The sequence below is a fragment of the Hyla sarda genome, chromosome 4 (genome assembly GCF_029499605.1).
Source record: "Hyla sarda isolate aHylSar1 chromosome 4, aHylSar1.hap1, whole genome shotgun sequence".
Classification (NCBI taxonomy): Eukaryota; Metazoa; Chordata; class Amphibia; order Anura; family Hylidae; genus Hyla; species Hyla sarda.
This window is the reverse complement of record NC_079192.1, coordinates 126954449-126970218: the sequence shown is the minus strand read 5'-3', so window position 1 is coordinate 126970218 and position 15770 is coordinate 126954449. Positions and strand designations below refer to the sequence as shown.

General features: G+C 44.9%; 1 protein-coding gene across 8 annotated transcripts in view; it reads right to left on the bottom strand.

Moving 5' to 3' along the window:
- Nucleotides 1-13013: 13013 nt before the first annotated feature.
- The window catches only part of STRC (stereocilin), a 133432-nt gene continuing 130675 nt past the window's right edge, over nucleotides 13014-15770 (bottom strand). For all 8 annotated transcript variants that reach the window (XM_056572083.1, XM_056572088.1, XM_056572082.1 and 5 more), the window contains one exon: nucleotides 13014-13495. In XM_056572083.1, coding sequence (XP_056428058.1) covers nucleotides 13419-13495 — 77 coding nt within the window. In that variant the 3' untranslated portion in view covers nucleotides 13014-13418. The remainder of the gene's footprint in view (nucleotides 13496-15770) is intronic.

Sequence of the window (15770 nt, the reverse complement as noted above, 5' to 3'; positions counted from 1 at the left end):
CCATGGTGTTCTTTTACTTAAAATATATAACTTATGACCCAAAAGAAAATATGTGGTCTACAAATATTAAGGTTCTGTTGTCAGTGTACATAAGATAGTGACTGTATCAACTTAAAGGGGTACTCCGCCCCTAGACATCTTATCCCCTATGCAAAGGATAGGGGATAAGATGTCTGATCGTGGGGGTCCCGCAGCTAGGACCCCCGCGATCTCTGTGCAGCACCCGGCGTTCGTTTAGAATGCTGGGTGCAGGCGGCAGGGGTCGTGATGTCATGGCCACGCCCCCTCAATCTCAATGCAAGTCTATGGGAGGGGGCGTGGCTGCTGCCACGCCCCCTTCCATAGTCTTGCATTGAGGGGGTGTGACGTGATGTCACAAGGGGCGTGGACATGACGTCACGACCCCCGCCGCCCGCTCCAAGCGTTCGGAACAAAAAATACACTGACATACACAGCGTAGTACCCCTTTAAGTAATTGTAAAACATACAGTATTTCCTTTTCAGGCTCTGTTCACAATTGCATACGGGAGTTTTGTTTTTCACTAAGCTTATAGATAGTTTTGAGAAATAAAGCAGGCCATAAGACTGTCCATTGTTGTCAAATAACTAAAACTCCAACAAAAAGTCAATGAGGTCCTTTACTGTCCATTTGGATCTATTCGAAAATCTGTTGCTTTAACCAGAAGCCATAACGCTAGTGTGAACAGGGCCTTAAAGGGGTACTTTGGTGGTCAACGTGTTTTTCCGTTTTTGACTTACTCTAATTGTTTTGTTTCATTTCTATTCTTGTTGTTTAGCCTACTCTATTTCCATTCTTTGTTGTCTTTTTATCCCCCACATTGTTTTCCTATCTTTGCTTCTATTTCCTGTTTCTTGCTGTGCTGAAAACTACAAATCCTAGCATGCCACATGCCGTGCTGGTTTGGGGCGGCTCCTTTTTTTTTGTTTTTGTTCCGCCCTTTACCCATCCTACTATTTTCCCGGGTCGGCCCCCTTATACACAGCACACTAATATAATATGCCCTGGTTGGGATACACTGTCATACACACACACAAAAGGGACTACAACTCCCAGCATGGGTCATTCAGGAGTCTTCAGTATAACACCAGCATGCTGCCTGTGTAGTCTCCTGGGGGTTGTAGTTCACCACACCTCTGTAGGGCATATACCAGTGATTCCCAACCAGGATGCCTCCAGCTGTTGCAAAACTACAACTCCCAGCATGCCCTGACAGACTTTGGGCATGCTGGGAGGTGTAGATTTGCAACAGCTGGAGGCACACTGGTTGGGAAACACTGTTGTAACATGATGTGTATGCTGAATAGGCTAGAACAGTGTTTCCCAACCAGTGTACCTCCAACTGTTGCAAATCTACAACTCCAAGCATGCCCAAAGTCTGTCAGGACATGCTGGTAGTTGTAGTTTAGCAACAGCTGGAGGCACACTGGTTTGTAAACACTAGCATACATACACACACACAACGGGGACTAAAACTCCCAGCATGTGTCATTCAGGAGTCCCCCCCCCACTCCCCCTTTACATATAGAGGGAGATTTATCAAAACCTGTGCAGAGGAAAACTTGCCCAGCTGCCCATAGCAACCAATAAGCTTGCTGCTTTCATTTTTATGAAGGCCTGTGAAAAATGAAAGAAGCAATCTGATTGGTTGCTATGGGCAACTGTGCAAGTTTTCCTCTGCACAGGTTTTGATAAATCTCCCCCATAGAGATCATTCCCAGTATGAGATTTATTCCCCTGCAGTCCATACATCCCCAGCCCGTGCACCTTCTCATCCTCCCCTTCAGATAACACTTCTCTTCTCTGTGAGGTCCTTCTCCTGTACAGACCTGCATCCTTAGAATACAGAGCAGGGGGAGGGGAAGTGAGGAGCTGTGTACTCAGCTGGATGAGATGAGGGGGCGTGGCTTATTCCTCTCATGCAGACAGAGAAAAAAAAAGCTGTGATATCTTGTCCACAACAGACTCAGAACTGTGAACGGTAAAAGAAAACACTCGGAACTACAGAACTTCCTGCCCAACAAACAGGTAAGAAAAACACATACATGCTGCCAAAACATATAACACATGTATATTGCAAAACAACTAAACTTACAAAGAAGATGCCATATGGTCAAAAAAATTAACCACCGGAGTACCCCTTTAAACAATCATTATTTATAAATGTTCACATGCCATAGATGCAATAAGAAACCCTATTCATATCATACATCCTCAGAAAGATGTTTTGATTTGCCAGAATAGGGGGAATTTTATATCAATCAGTCAAGGGTGTTCACACAGTGTAAAATTTAGTGTCATATTTTATTTTATGTGCACATTTTCAGCCATAAACAGAAAAAATGCTGCCGGAAGAAAATAACTGCAGTAAATCTCTCCTACCCTTATTACCCATCCACTGCACGTGTAAAATGAAATACACCATTAAATATTACACTGTGTGAAAATAGCCTTTGGCAAGTTTCAGCCACATATAATACAGACATCTGTTACAGGACCCTCATCTATAATACTTCATTTACAGCACTGGTTTACTATAGGAAAAAGCCAACTGCAACTGCACTCCCTATAGTTATGCCCCTTGTCAGACTGAGACTTGCACCCATAATACTGACACAGAAATGCAGTTGTATTGCTGTTATTTAAAACTGGCCAGATTCTGTGTATTAGTTTCTAACGCCTAAAGACTTACGTGCATTTCCTCTATATGGTAAATGCTGTACTATCAATGATACTCGTGCACTGAAATGTACATTTTAAAGAGTTTCTTATCATAAAACACCTCTGTCAGGCCCAAGGCCTGATTATTAAAATCCTATATGTGTATTATAATTATAACTGTGTGATGTATTATCCAAGCCATGGGTGAGAGGTCATTCAGACTGTGTTTTTGTGTATTGCATTTTATTGGGGGGTCTGGCTGTTTGTTTACATCTCCTTTGAAGTCAAAGGCTTTTTTGAAGTCATGCACTCTGGCCCCATCATATAATCAAACAGATAAGGGGCCAGGAAGAGAGAAGATCCCCTGGTGGGATCAGAGGGGAGGGGGGAATGGAGTCTCCCTTCCAAATAGGCAGATATATAATATTTAACAATGCTAGACTCAGGGTGTTCAAGGCTGTGCCCCAAGCTGACAAGACCATCCTAAGAACAGCACTCTCACTCACTCATGGACTGCTATATCATCATGCTGTAAGAACTTCATCTTTTGTTTTCTGAACTTGCCTTGCTAAACTCTTTCATATTTTTATACCTGTATCTCATTTGTTGCTGTATTTATATATTTAGCACTGTGATACCTTTTATCAGATTAAATGTTTTACTAATCAGCTCTGGTCTTTGATCTCTAAATATATGAGCTCACCTTTCTGAAGGCAGCTCTGGTAAAACACGTTTATCTAAGGGTTAATTTGGTGACTTGCTGGGACTAGTAGTGGATACCCAGAGGTCTGGCAGCTTTAACCCTTGCACCATCACACTCTCTCTAATGTCTTGGCTGGACCGATAGGGTGTGATCGTGACAACTGGTGGCAGCGTCGGGATATATTTAGAGATTTTTAGTGCTTGCTGGATTATACATGTAGGGAAATCATAGCACTAAAAAGAAATTGCATACATATTCTTGTGTGTAAATTCCAAATACAGAGCTCAGTGCTGGTTTAAAAGACATACAAAAAGAGTGCAAGACAGTTCAGTCCTCCCCATCTCCTGTTTTACCTCTGTCTCATCTCGGAAATATGGAGGCATATCGCTAGCAGTCCAAGCCTGCACTGGAGTTAATATGCCAAGAAAAGGACATCCCTACTGCAGGAAAGAACAAGGAACAACTTATTTCTGATCTTGTGGAGTATGATGCCCGTGCAGAAGAGCTGAGTGACATGAGGCAAAGTCCTACAGCTGGAACTGCCATCCAAGGACTGATATCTCCTGGGGAATACAACATTCCTCCCCATCAGGACAGTACTCCCCATGAGGCCTTGGACTCTTATATGCGAACTGCCTTACAACACCTTGGGAATGTGGATGCCAATATGAGACTCCAACTGCTTCTCCAGTACCAAACTGCAGAGAGAGAGGCACAGATACGAGCTGCAGAGAGAGAGGCCGCAGAAAGAGAGGCCCAGTGAAGGCATGAACTGGAGGTTCTGAGGCTGAGAGGGGATGCTTCATCCGCACGGAGTGATGTGTTTGCTTCGCTTTCCTCTGAGAATGACCACGACTATGAGGCAATAAAATCTGCCCTGCTCAAAAGTTTTAATTTGACTCCAGAGACTTATCGGAACAAGTTTCAGACTTTGCAACAAAGTGCCACAGAAAGCTGCACTCAACATGCAGGTCAGCTAAGGACTGCATTCAGGCAATGGACTGGGGGCCTACAAGTCACTACCTATGAGGCCCTGGAGGACTTGATGGTCCTGGATCAGTTTCTCCAAATGCAGAGCTTTGAAGCCAGAGAGTGGATTTTGGACCGCAAGCCCAAGACAGCCATGGAAGCAGCAGAACTAGAAGATGACTTTGACAACAACCAGGCGCCAGCAGCAAAGCGTGGATCTGCTCAAGCTGGAGCAAGTACCTGGAGGGGAGCAACACAACCACAAAGCACCACCAGCAGCACCAAGCCAGCTGGAAAATTCTTGCCATCAGCACCAAAAGCAACAGGAGCCACATTGGGTCAGGGGGACACCCGCCGTTGTTACAGATGCAACAATATTGGGCACCTGAGTGCCACTTGCCCCAACAAAAAGAGTTCTTCACCAGTAGCTGGAGGACACACAGCCATTCTTATGGTGTCCGGAGCAGTGGAGAAAAGAGCGGATAACCTGCAGAGTGTAACTGTGGGTGACCGGGTGAGAGTGGGTTTGCGAGATTCTGGAGCCTCCTTTACTTTGGTGCGGCCTGAAGTGGGGGATACAGAGGACATCATCCCTGGAAGAGCCATGGCTTTAAAATGAATTGGAGGTGTGCGGCCTGCTGTGCCCATGGCCTGTGTGAACCTGGATTGGGGTACAGGCAAAGGTTTGCGGGATGTGGGGGTCTCTGAGGACATCCCTGTTAATGTTCTGCTGGGGAAGGATTTGGGTCGGATGCTCTATCATTATGCTCCAGAGGACACTACCTGCACACCAGATGGGCTAGGAGAGAGCCCTGTTCATTCTGAGGTACTGTGCGAGACTTTGGGAGACACTGCGAAATGTGGAAACTGGAAGGGAGTACAGGGGATTGATAAATGTTTACCTGTGACTGAACCAGTAATGTTTTCCAAAAGTGAAATGGGGTGTATTGTAACATGTGGTGACAATGCATTGCCAATGCCAAAACCTAGTAGAGATGGGCTAGGGGGTGGGGTTGGTGTGCCCCTGGTGACATGTAAGGATGAGGGACCAGCAGTGAGTGATATGTCCCAATCCTGTCAGCCTAAGGAGGAGGAGGAGGGAAGGAGTGATAGCCCTGTGTATGATGCCTGTATTGTTATGTCTGGAACTGAGAGGGAGGAAGGTAAACCCCAGGGAGGCATACCAATGGTGGCAGTGGTAACGCGTCAGCAGCATGCCAGGGCTGCAGCTTTAAAAGAAAGGGAGGATGGTGATGCAAGGGGCAAGCTGTGTGACTTGCAAGCCCCAGCAGAGGAAGGTGGAGATGCTAGTTCACCTGGGGGAAATGTGCTCCCTGATGCCCCAAGATGGGGGGAGCGAAATTAGCATTTCTGGGAAGCTCTGTGCCCCTTCCCTTGAAGGGCTGAGACAACGTGCTGAACATACAGGTGTTTACACAGATGGGCATCGGCTATATTGGGAAAATTATATCTTGTACTGGGAGTCCCTTTCCAAAGGCATGCTAGGGGCCCAGGAGAGAGAAAGGCAGTTATTGGTTCCTAGACAGTACAGGAAAGAGCTGCTGAGGTTGACCCATGAGACCCCCCTGGCAGGACATTTGGGAGTGGCCTATGCGGTCATAGAGAAGGAATGTCTAGCTGTGGTCTGGGCTTTGAAAAAATTACAGCCATACCTGTATGGCAGGGATTTTAATGTCATAACTGATCACAACCCTCTACATTGGTTGGACAGAGTGTCCGGTAACAATGGCACCTTGAAACAAATGCTAAAAACATTTGTAGAATCGGAGGGCAGAGACTGGGGAAAGTATTTACCCCATCTGTTATTTGCTTACAGGGAGGTACCCCAAGAGTCTACAGGTTTCTCGCCCTTTGAGTTATTGTATGGTTGCAAAGTGCGGGGACCCCTAGATTTAGTTAGGGGAGAATGGGAAGAGGGGCTACATGCCCCTGAGACTTCTGTGGTGGAGTATGTTCTGAGATTCAGGGACAGGATGCAGGCATTGACTGGGCTGGTACATGACAACCTCACAGCAGCACAGTCCAGGCAGAAGTACTGGTATGATCACAATGCAAGGGACCGGGTCTATGAAGTGGGACAGAAGGTAATGGTTCTGAACCCCATCAGGCAGAATAAGTTGCAGGCTGCCTGGGAGGGTCCCTTCCCCATTCTGCAGCGCCTAGAACCCACCACTTATGTAGTTGCCCTTGATGAGAAAGGTCAGAGGCAGAGACAGTACCACATTAATATGGCATACTATGACACTGGGGAGGTGGTACTCAGTGTAGTGCACCAGAGGAAGGGCTGGGTAGTGATCCCCTATTAGACCTAGTGAAGGAAGCTAAGAGCCAGGGATCCCTTCAGGATGTGGAGATCAATCCACAGCTCTCAGATGAAAGGAGGAGGCAGCTTAATCAGGTACTAGGCCCCTTCAGTGCTATCTTTGCCTGGGAATGCAGGGCCTGTGGTGTCAAGAAAAGAAATAGATGGTTAAGGGAGACAGATCTATCAGCCTGGATAGGCAAGATCTCTCTGTCCCCATCTTAAAGGGGTACTCTGCCCCTAGACATCTTATCCCCTAACCAAAGGATAGGGGATAAGATGTCAGATCGCCGGGGTCCCGCTGCTGGGGACCCCGGGGATCGCTGCTGCAGCACCCCGCTATCATTACTGCACAGAGCGAGATCGCTCTGCACGTAATGACGGGCAATACAGGGGCCGGAGCATCGTTACGTCACGGCTCTGCCCCTCGTGACGCCATGGCCCGCCCCGTCAATACAAGTCTATGGGAGGGGGCGTGGCGGTCATCACGCCCCCTGCCATAGACTTGCATTAAGGGGACGGGCCGTGATGTCATGAGGGGCGGAACCATGACGTCACGCTGCTCCGGCCCCTGTATCGCCCGTCATTATGCACAGAGCGAACTCGCACTGTGCAGTAGAGATGGTGGGGTGCCGCAGCGGCGATCCCCGGGGTCCCCAGCAGCGGGACCGTGGCGATCTAACATCTTATCCCCTATCCTTTGGATAGGGGATAAGATGCCAGGGACGGAGTACCCCTTTAAGGGGGAGGTGTCAGGCCCAAGGCCTGATTATTAAAATCCTATATGTGTATTATAATTATAACTGTGTGATGTATTATCCAAGCCATGGGTGAGAGGTCATTCAGACTGTGTTTTTGTGTATTGCTTTTTATTGGGGGGTCTGGCTGTTTGTTTACATCTCCTCTGAAGTCAAAGGCTTTTTTGAAGTGATGCACTCTGGTCCCATCATATAATCAAATAGATAAGGGGCCAGGAAGAGAGAAGACCCCCTGGTGAGATCAGAGGGGAGGGGGGGGGGCTGGAGTCTCCCTTCAAAAAAGGCAGATATATAATATTTAAAAATGCTAGACTCAGGGTGTTCAAGGCTGTGCCCCAAGCTGACAAGACGAACCTAAGAACAGCTCTCTCACTCACTCATGGACTGCTATATCATCATGCTGTAAGAACTTCATCTTTTGTTTTCTGAACTTGCCTTGCTAAACTCTTTCATGTTTTTATACCTGTATCTCATTTGTTTCTGTATTTATATATTTAGCACTGTGATACCTTTTATCAGATTAAATGTTTTATTAATCAGCTCTGGTCTTTGATCTCTAAATATATGAGCTCACCTTTCTGAAGGCAGCTCTGGTAAAACACGTTTATCTAAGGGTTAATTTGGTGACTTGCTGGGACTAGTAGTGGATACCCAGAGGTCTGGCGGCTTTAACCCTTGCACCATCACACTCTCTCTAATGTCTTGGCTGGACCGAAAGGGTGTGATCGTGACAACCTCCTTCCTTTATCTCTATAGTCATATGGACAACAGAGGTTGCCTTTCCCTGGGAACCTCAGCATTAGGGCCCTACTAGACCCTAATGCAAAAATAATAAAAGTTTTTAGTTCACAGTTACCTTAATTTCTTGAGACAAAACATCATATACTTGGTAAATGTGTCATTGTGGGATAAAGTACCCTCTGACCTAGAAAGGACGCCAGAGCAGGATTAAGGGTCACGTAAAGAATCAACAATGGCCATCTATGTTATTGTGCAAGCAACGGTCAGTTTGGGAAAGTGATCATTACTGGAATTCTTAGGATGAGTATGTAGGCTAAAGTAATGATAATAATGGAAATGTATAATCGAGAGTGACTACCGTGGAGGGTAGTAGGTAAATAGTGGGGTAGGAGGGATTTATTTCAGTAAATCCCTTCAAACCTCCTGTCCGACCACCCAATGCAGCATAGAAGTTTACACTGATATAGGACTAAACAGTATTAGTAAATCTGGGCCGGTGTCCTTAAAGTGTACATGTCATTAGTAAAAACTTTATATATAATGTTGAAAATACCATAATATGTATATTTTTTATATACATTTGTTAAAAATGTGTATATTTTTGGGTGAAAAAATGCTGTCCCTGCAGCTATTGTCTGTGTGTCTCTGTGAGGAGCTCAAATACATGAAGTGTGGGTGGAGGAGCAGGGCTCTGTGCACTGAAGAAAAGCAGGGATCCCTGCCCTGAGGACCAGCAGGGCTCTGTACCCTGAGGACAAGCAGGGCTCTGTGCCCTGAGGACAAGCAGGGCTCTGTACCCTGATGACAAGCAGGGCACTGTGCCCTGAGGACAAGCAGGGCTCTGTTCCCTGAGGACAAGACGGGTCCTGTGCCCTGAGGACAAGCAGAGCTCTGTGCCTGAGGACAAGCAGGGCCCTGTGTCCTGAGGACAAGCAGGACTCTGTGCCCTGAGGACAAGCAGGGCTCTGTTCCCTGAGGACAAGAAGTGCCCTGTGCCCTGAGGACAAGCAGGGCTCTGTGCCCTGAGGACAAGCAGGGTTCTGTATACTGTGGACAAGCAGGGCTCTGTGCACTGAGGAGAAGCAGGGCTCTGTACACTGAGGACAAGCAGGGCTCCGTGCAGTGAGGACAAGCAGGGCTCTGTGCCCTGAAGACAAGCAGGGCTCTGTGCCCTGAAGACAAGCAGGGCTCTGTACACTGAGGACAAGCAGGGCTTTGTACACTGAGGACAAGCAGGACTCTGTACACTGAGGACAAGCAGGGCTTTGTACACTGCGGACAAGCAGGGCTCTGTACACTGAGGACAAGCAGGGCTCTGTACACTGAGGACAAGCAGGGCTCTGTGCAGTGAGGACAAGCAGGGCTCTGTGCAGTGAGGACAAGCAGGGCTCTGTACACTGAGGACAAGCAAGACTCTGTGTAGTAAGGCTCTGTAACATGCCCCCAGCTCACACAGAGAGATGATTGACAAGCCAGGAGCCTGCACAGAGCCCTGCTTGTCCCACCCTCACTTCCTGTATTTAGTCTCCTCACAGAGACACACAGGCAATAGCTGCAGGGACAACATTTTTTCACCCAAAAATATACACATTTTTTAACCAATGTATATTACAATTATACTTATAAACGTTTTGCATACATTATATAAAATATTTTTGCTAATTACATGTACACTTTAAGCTATGACAAAGGAACTTGGTCGTGAATTATCATTTAATTAGTGCCTATTTTTTTGGGTAACTGTGTGCCTTTATTGTTGTCAGTCAAAGTTATTATCATTGAATCCATTTTTGCTTTAATTTATGTCATTCATGCTACATTTCATGTCTGTCCAACAGGAAATTCCACTTCACTGTGGCACATGCTTTCGGTTGATTTATGCAAAAAAATGTTTTATTAAAATGATGATACATATATTTTTCTCCCTTAAAGAAGCTATAGTGTTAATCGCAGCACTTGGCACACACCACTCACTCAGCTCCCTTAGCAATGTTATATAATGACTAAGGGGGTGAACACATATAGGTTGATACAAATAGTACAATTTCTTATGGTATTTTGGACTAATTTTTTGACCATAAAATATACCTTATTCTTAGCACATAGAAGTGTGACATTTCTTTTACTGGAACACATTTATGAAGGGGCATGTGACATTTCATAAATAAGGCATATATTTAAGACATACTTCTAGTTTCCCTAAAAAAATCCAAATGGTAAATCAGGGTGTGGTAGGCCTCTGGGGTAGGGGTAGTGTAGTCAGGGTGTTGCTTCAGTATATCAGGGGTTAAGGTTAACCCTATCACTCGTGACGCCAGGCTGAAGGCTAGTATGCTGAGGTAATTCTCCGGCCTATCGCCGCCCTTACCAGTAACGATAGGTGCATGCATATAATGACTGAAGGTTCACAAGGTAGTTGAACTTGGATAAACTTTACTTAAAGACTTGCGGTACATCCAATGAACAGTAACAGTCTCATTAATACAGTCTCAATACACCTCAGTGACACCTCAGTTGCGGACCTTGACTTTTTATATAAGTCTCAGAATTTAGGGTAATTTGCGAAGATCCGTCCGGATTTAGGGGTTTGATATGGTCCGGTGATCTTGCAGAGTGCATAGGGATTGATTACACTCACAGTTTAGTAAAGATCAGCCGTCGCCGCAAGGCTGGGGCCTAAACTCACTGATGACAGCAGCGCAGATCCTTCCCTGTCAACAGCCCAGGAACAAGAGAGCGAGCCATGGCCGCCGCGCCCTTATATGGGCAGGGGCGGGGCCTTTTTGGATTGGTCCATGGTCAGCTGTCACTCACCGTTACATAACCTGATGGGTGAACACCTGACTTCCTCCAAAGGTCCTATACACAGAAACCATAGAGTCTTTGAAACGCATCACATGACCCGCAGGTCCTGCAACACTAACTAGGTAAGTACACTTACTATACAAATATATACACATTAAATTTAAATCATTTTAATTACAAATGGAGTGACAAGGGGCTAGCTAAGGATGAGGACCCCACCTACACCTAGGGACTCTGACTTTGGGGACCTCATCACAAGGCAACGGATGCAATCCGGTGCCGGGACACCACAAGGGCCTATGTGTTTGGTCTAAAAAACATATAACAATCTCCCCCTTTCCACAACTTTCCTACAGTCATGATATTTTTAACATGATGGAATAAAGTTTCTGCTCGTATATGAAGATGAGGTATCTACCATAAACATGCATGATATCCATAAGTGCATATAACAGTAAGAGGGAAATAAGCAGCGTTTCCTTGACAGGGGCAGCCATAAGATCACTTTCTAACAGACCTTGCTCCACCCTCCCAAGTGAGTAATGTTCCAGTCATGTTCTGCCCCCTGCTGGCTCTACTTCTCCTTTCACTGGAGTATCTGAAAATAAAAACTTCTGCTGTTTATTTGAACTAAATCCAGAAATTCTACTGTGTTTCCAGTCAGTATGAAATTTTGATCTTTAAAGGCTTAAAGGGGTACTCTGGTAGAAAACTATATATATATATATATATATATATATATATATATATATATATATATATATACATACATACATACATACATACATATTTTTTTTTTTTTTTCCAGATCAACTGGTGCCAGAAAGTTAAACAGATTTTTAAGTTACTTCTATATAAAAAAATATCTTAATACTTACAGCACTTATCAGCTGCTGTATGCTACACAGGAAGTAGAGTTGTTCTTTTCTGTCTGACCACAGTGCTCTCTGCTGACACCTCTGTCCATGTCAAGAACTGTCTGGAGCAGGAGAGGTTTGCTATGGGGATTTGTTCCTACTCTGGACAGTTCCTGACATGGACAGAGGTGTCAGCAGAGACCACTGTGGTCAGACAGAAAATAACTATACAACTTCCTCTGGAGCATACAGCAGCTGATAAGTACTGGAAGGATTAAGATTTTTTAATAGAAGTAATTTACAAATCTGGAGTCAGTTGATATGAGGTACCGGAGTACCTCTTTAAAGAGGAGGGAGAGGCAAAATCAACTTTATAGCAGTTTAGTCAGGACCCCTTTGAAATATATAAGTTCATTTCTGAAGACCTTTATGAAAGTCCCAATTGACATTTAATTCATGCCAAAGGAAAGGACATATCCTCTTCCTACTTTAGTCACTCTATGACATAATCAGTGCTGGCATGCAGCAGTTTTGTGAACAGATCAGTCTGGTGCTGGTAGTAAAATTTTGACTAGCAATATTTGCCAAGTAGCTTTCTCCTAGCTGTTATGGCCCAATGCTAGACCCTGCTGAAACAAAACACTGCACACGTTACGCTGCAACTGCTGAATCCTTTCTATCCTTCTTTGCTCTGATTTATGCAGTGTAGTAATAGGAAGCTGATCATGATTAGCATATTGCATTCAACTTCCTGTACTAGAGAAGACACCAATGGACCCTGGGGTGGTGAGTAATCCATTAATCCAACTTTATCCCTGACCTGTTTGGTGAGCTCCTTGGTCTTCATGCTGCTGTTTGCTCAGTAATGCTCTCTAGCAAACTTCACAAAACAGGTGTATTTGTACAGAACAAGTGTATTTGTACTGAGATTAAATTGCAGACAGGTGGGCCCTATTTACTAATTGTGTGGCTTGCAAATGTGACTTGTGAAAGCCACTGGTCGCACTAGATTTTTGTTAGGGGGTTCACAGTAAAGGGGGTGAATACATATGCCCACAACACTTTTTAGATTTTTATTTGTAAATAATTTTACATAATTTTAATACATGAAATTCATATAATATTTCCCCACACTTCCAAATAATGGACTATTATGTGTTGGTCCATTACATAAAATCGCATTTTAATCTGTGGTTATACCATAACAAAATGTAGAAAAGTTTGAGGGGGGTGAATAGTTCTGCAAGGCACTGTATGTCTGAATTACCTGGTGATACCTCTGTAGCATTGCCATTATTAATTTTAGCAATGCTTAGAAGAACTATTGGAATTACCTTGACAGGTGCTGACTAAAAGCACTGACCCCTGCCACACACTATGCACTCACAAATATGGCTACCATCTTGTATTCCGATATGTACTGTTTTCACAGAACCCATTCATTTGAGAATATACCGCAAAGTAACAATTCTGATCTCTCATTACTAGTAGAATTTTATTAAAAATCCATGTGGGACATATTAGCAATATTTTACAAAAACATCTCCCAAAGTGCCAACCAACTAGGCTGTGACACTATAGATCAGTGAAGCAATAAAAGAAGCACCATGATATAAAGAACAGGATGCCAGGCAGCAAGAGATCTCACACTGTTTTCTCCTAAAATCAGAAAAAACACAGATATTAAAATTAGTAATACAGTATACAGTAAAGTCCCACTAAAATGACAACATGTAATATGACTTTTTAGTGATGCTCATGTTGATATGTGGTGTAATCATGAAGGGTTAGGATTATTTCTATGAAAATGAATAGCTAAAGACTACCACCCATTTTCAGTAACTGAACTACTGTACCTCTAAGGCCACTTTCACACTACCGTTGTCACACGGTAATGTGACGGCCATTGGGGCCACTGGGGAAAATAGCAGGAGAAAAAATACAGCTTGTGTTGTCTTTTTCTCCCGCTACTCCAGCTGAAAAACAGCGGTGCCCTACGAACCTCATTGACTATAATGGGGTCCATAGGGACCCGCTGTTGCCCATTGCGCCCATCAAAATGACAGCCGTCAAACTCAGGGGAAAAAATAAAAATAGAGAGTTTGACGACCGTTCTTGACAGGGCATAGCGGCAGTGTGAAAGAAGCCTAAAACATGTAATGCAACAGATTTTACTGTATATTGAAAATAATAAAACCTAAACTAAATATGTGAGCCCCATACTGCTAACATATCAGGACTCCCTGTCAACCATCTTTTTTCTCAACTGTCTATACATGATGGGCACCAGGAATTGGGTAGAGAAGTTAAGTAATATAAATATTGGTACCTATGAAGGGGAACTTGCAGGGAAAAATATTATTATTTTTGTACAAAATATAGGCTCTGTGACGATCCGTCTTGGGGATTAGCTCTGGGATCGTCCTGGACCACGCCACAGGATGCGTTTCTTCTCAATAAACCAGCAAACAAACGCTTATAATGCAAATCTGGCACCTTGCCAGTTTTATTAGACAGGTTGCAGGGTCAGAAATAAACAAAAAGCAGGAACAAAACAAAATCCTAGAGCGTATGGTCACTGACTAAACAGATCAGCTTGTCCTGACTAACAACCGCTGAGCTTCCCTCAGCCGGTTAAACATATGTCCCCTGCAACCTTCTACTCACAATGTCACTCTCTTTGAGCCACTCATGGCTCGGGCTGTGTACTCCTCAGCAGGCTCTGTCTCTTCCCTACAGCCCACATGCTGTCTCCTAGGAAGAGCCCCCATTACACTGAGTCTTCATCTCATATACACCTCCCTTCCCTCGTGCCTCATTACTTAAGAAGCAGGTGAGAGCTTCTGCAGGGTGAGCCAAGGAAATGCACCCTTTCCTTGCCACACTGCCACATATCCCCCCCCTTTGCTCAGACCACCGGGAAGGAGCACATGTATTTGAAAGGCAGAAACCATCTGCCTTTCCTTTCTCTTGGACAACTTTTGTCCCACATTCTCTGAAGTCCTTGCCTTTTTTCTTCCGGACTTTTACCAGCCACCAATTGCAAGTCTCTCGATCACACCTCTCCAGTACCAGGTTCTTCACCCTGGTGCGGGCAGGGTTCTTGAAATTAAGGAGTGAGAGGACCGATGCTTCTAACCTTTGTCTTCTTCTTGCTTGCCGGACCTCTGCCTCTGCTTTAGAGAATCTTTCGGCCTCAGTGGCTTCACCAACCACTGTCTTGTTCTCTGTACCGTCAGAGGACCTCTGACACGGGTCCATCTCAGTTTCAACTTTAGAGAACTTCCCACCTGGTTTCACCTCAGTCTTGTCTTCAGTGGATTTCTCGCATGGTTTCACCTCATACCATCCAGCTTTCTCTTCTGGGGCACCAGCTTCCTCAGGTTTGGCTTCAGAGTCTTTGGCTCCTTCAGATTCTTGTGTAGAATCAGCTTCTACTACTGCAGCTTCTTCAGGCTTACTCTTCTCTTCACCTGTAGCTTCAGTTGTGCCATTCTCTTTACTCACAGCTTTTGAGGTTGACTCTGGTTTAGCTTCTGCTTCAGAGGATTTCTCTGCCTCAGCATTACCTTCAGAATTTTTGGTCTGCTCAGGTTCAGAGGATTTCCCACCTCTCTTCTCCTTAGTCTTCACTTCAGAGGATTTCCCACCAGGTTTCAGCTCAGTCCTAGCTTCAGGAGACTTCTTACAGGACTTCACCTCAATCTTAGCTTTAGAGGACTTTTTCGCAATCAGAGAAAGCATCCCTGTATCCTGTAACTTCAGCCCCAGAAGCCTTTCTTGAGCCAATTCCGCCATATCTTGGTCTCTGCTCACTTTTAGGACTTCCTGGTCCTCTTCCTTTTTCTCACATTTTCGCAGCTTACACTGGAGCTTAGCGGACTTCATCCTCTCACTGTCAAGTAACTCTGTCAAGTCCCTGACAGTATCTTCC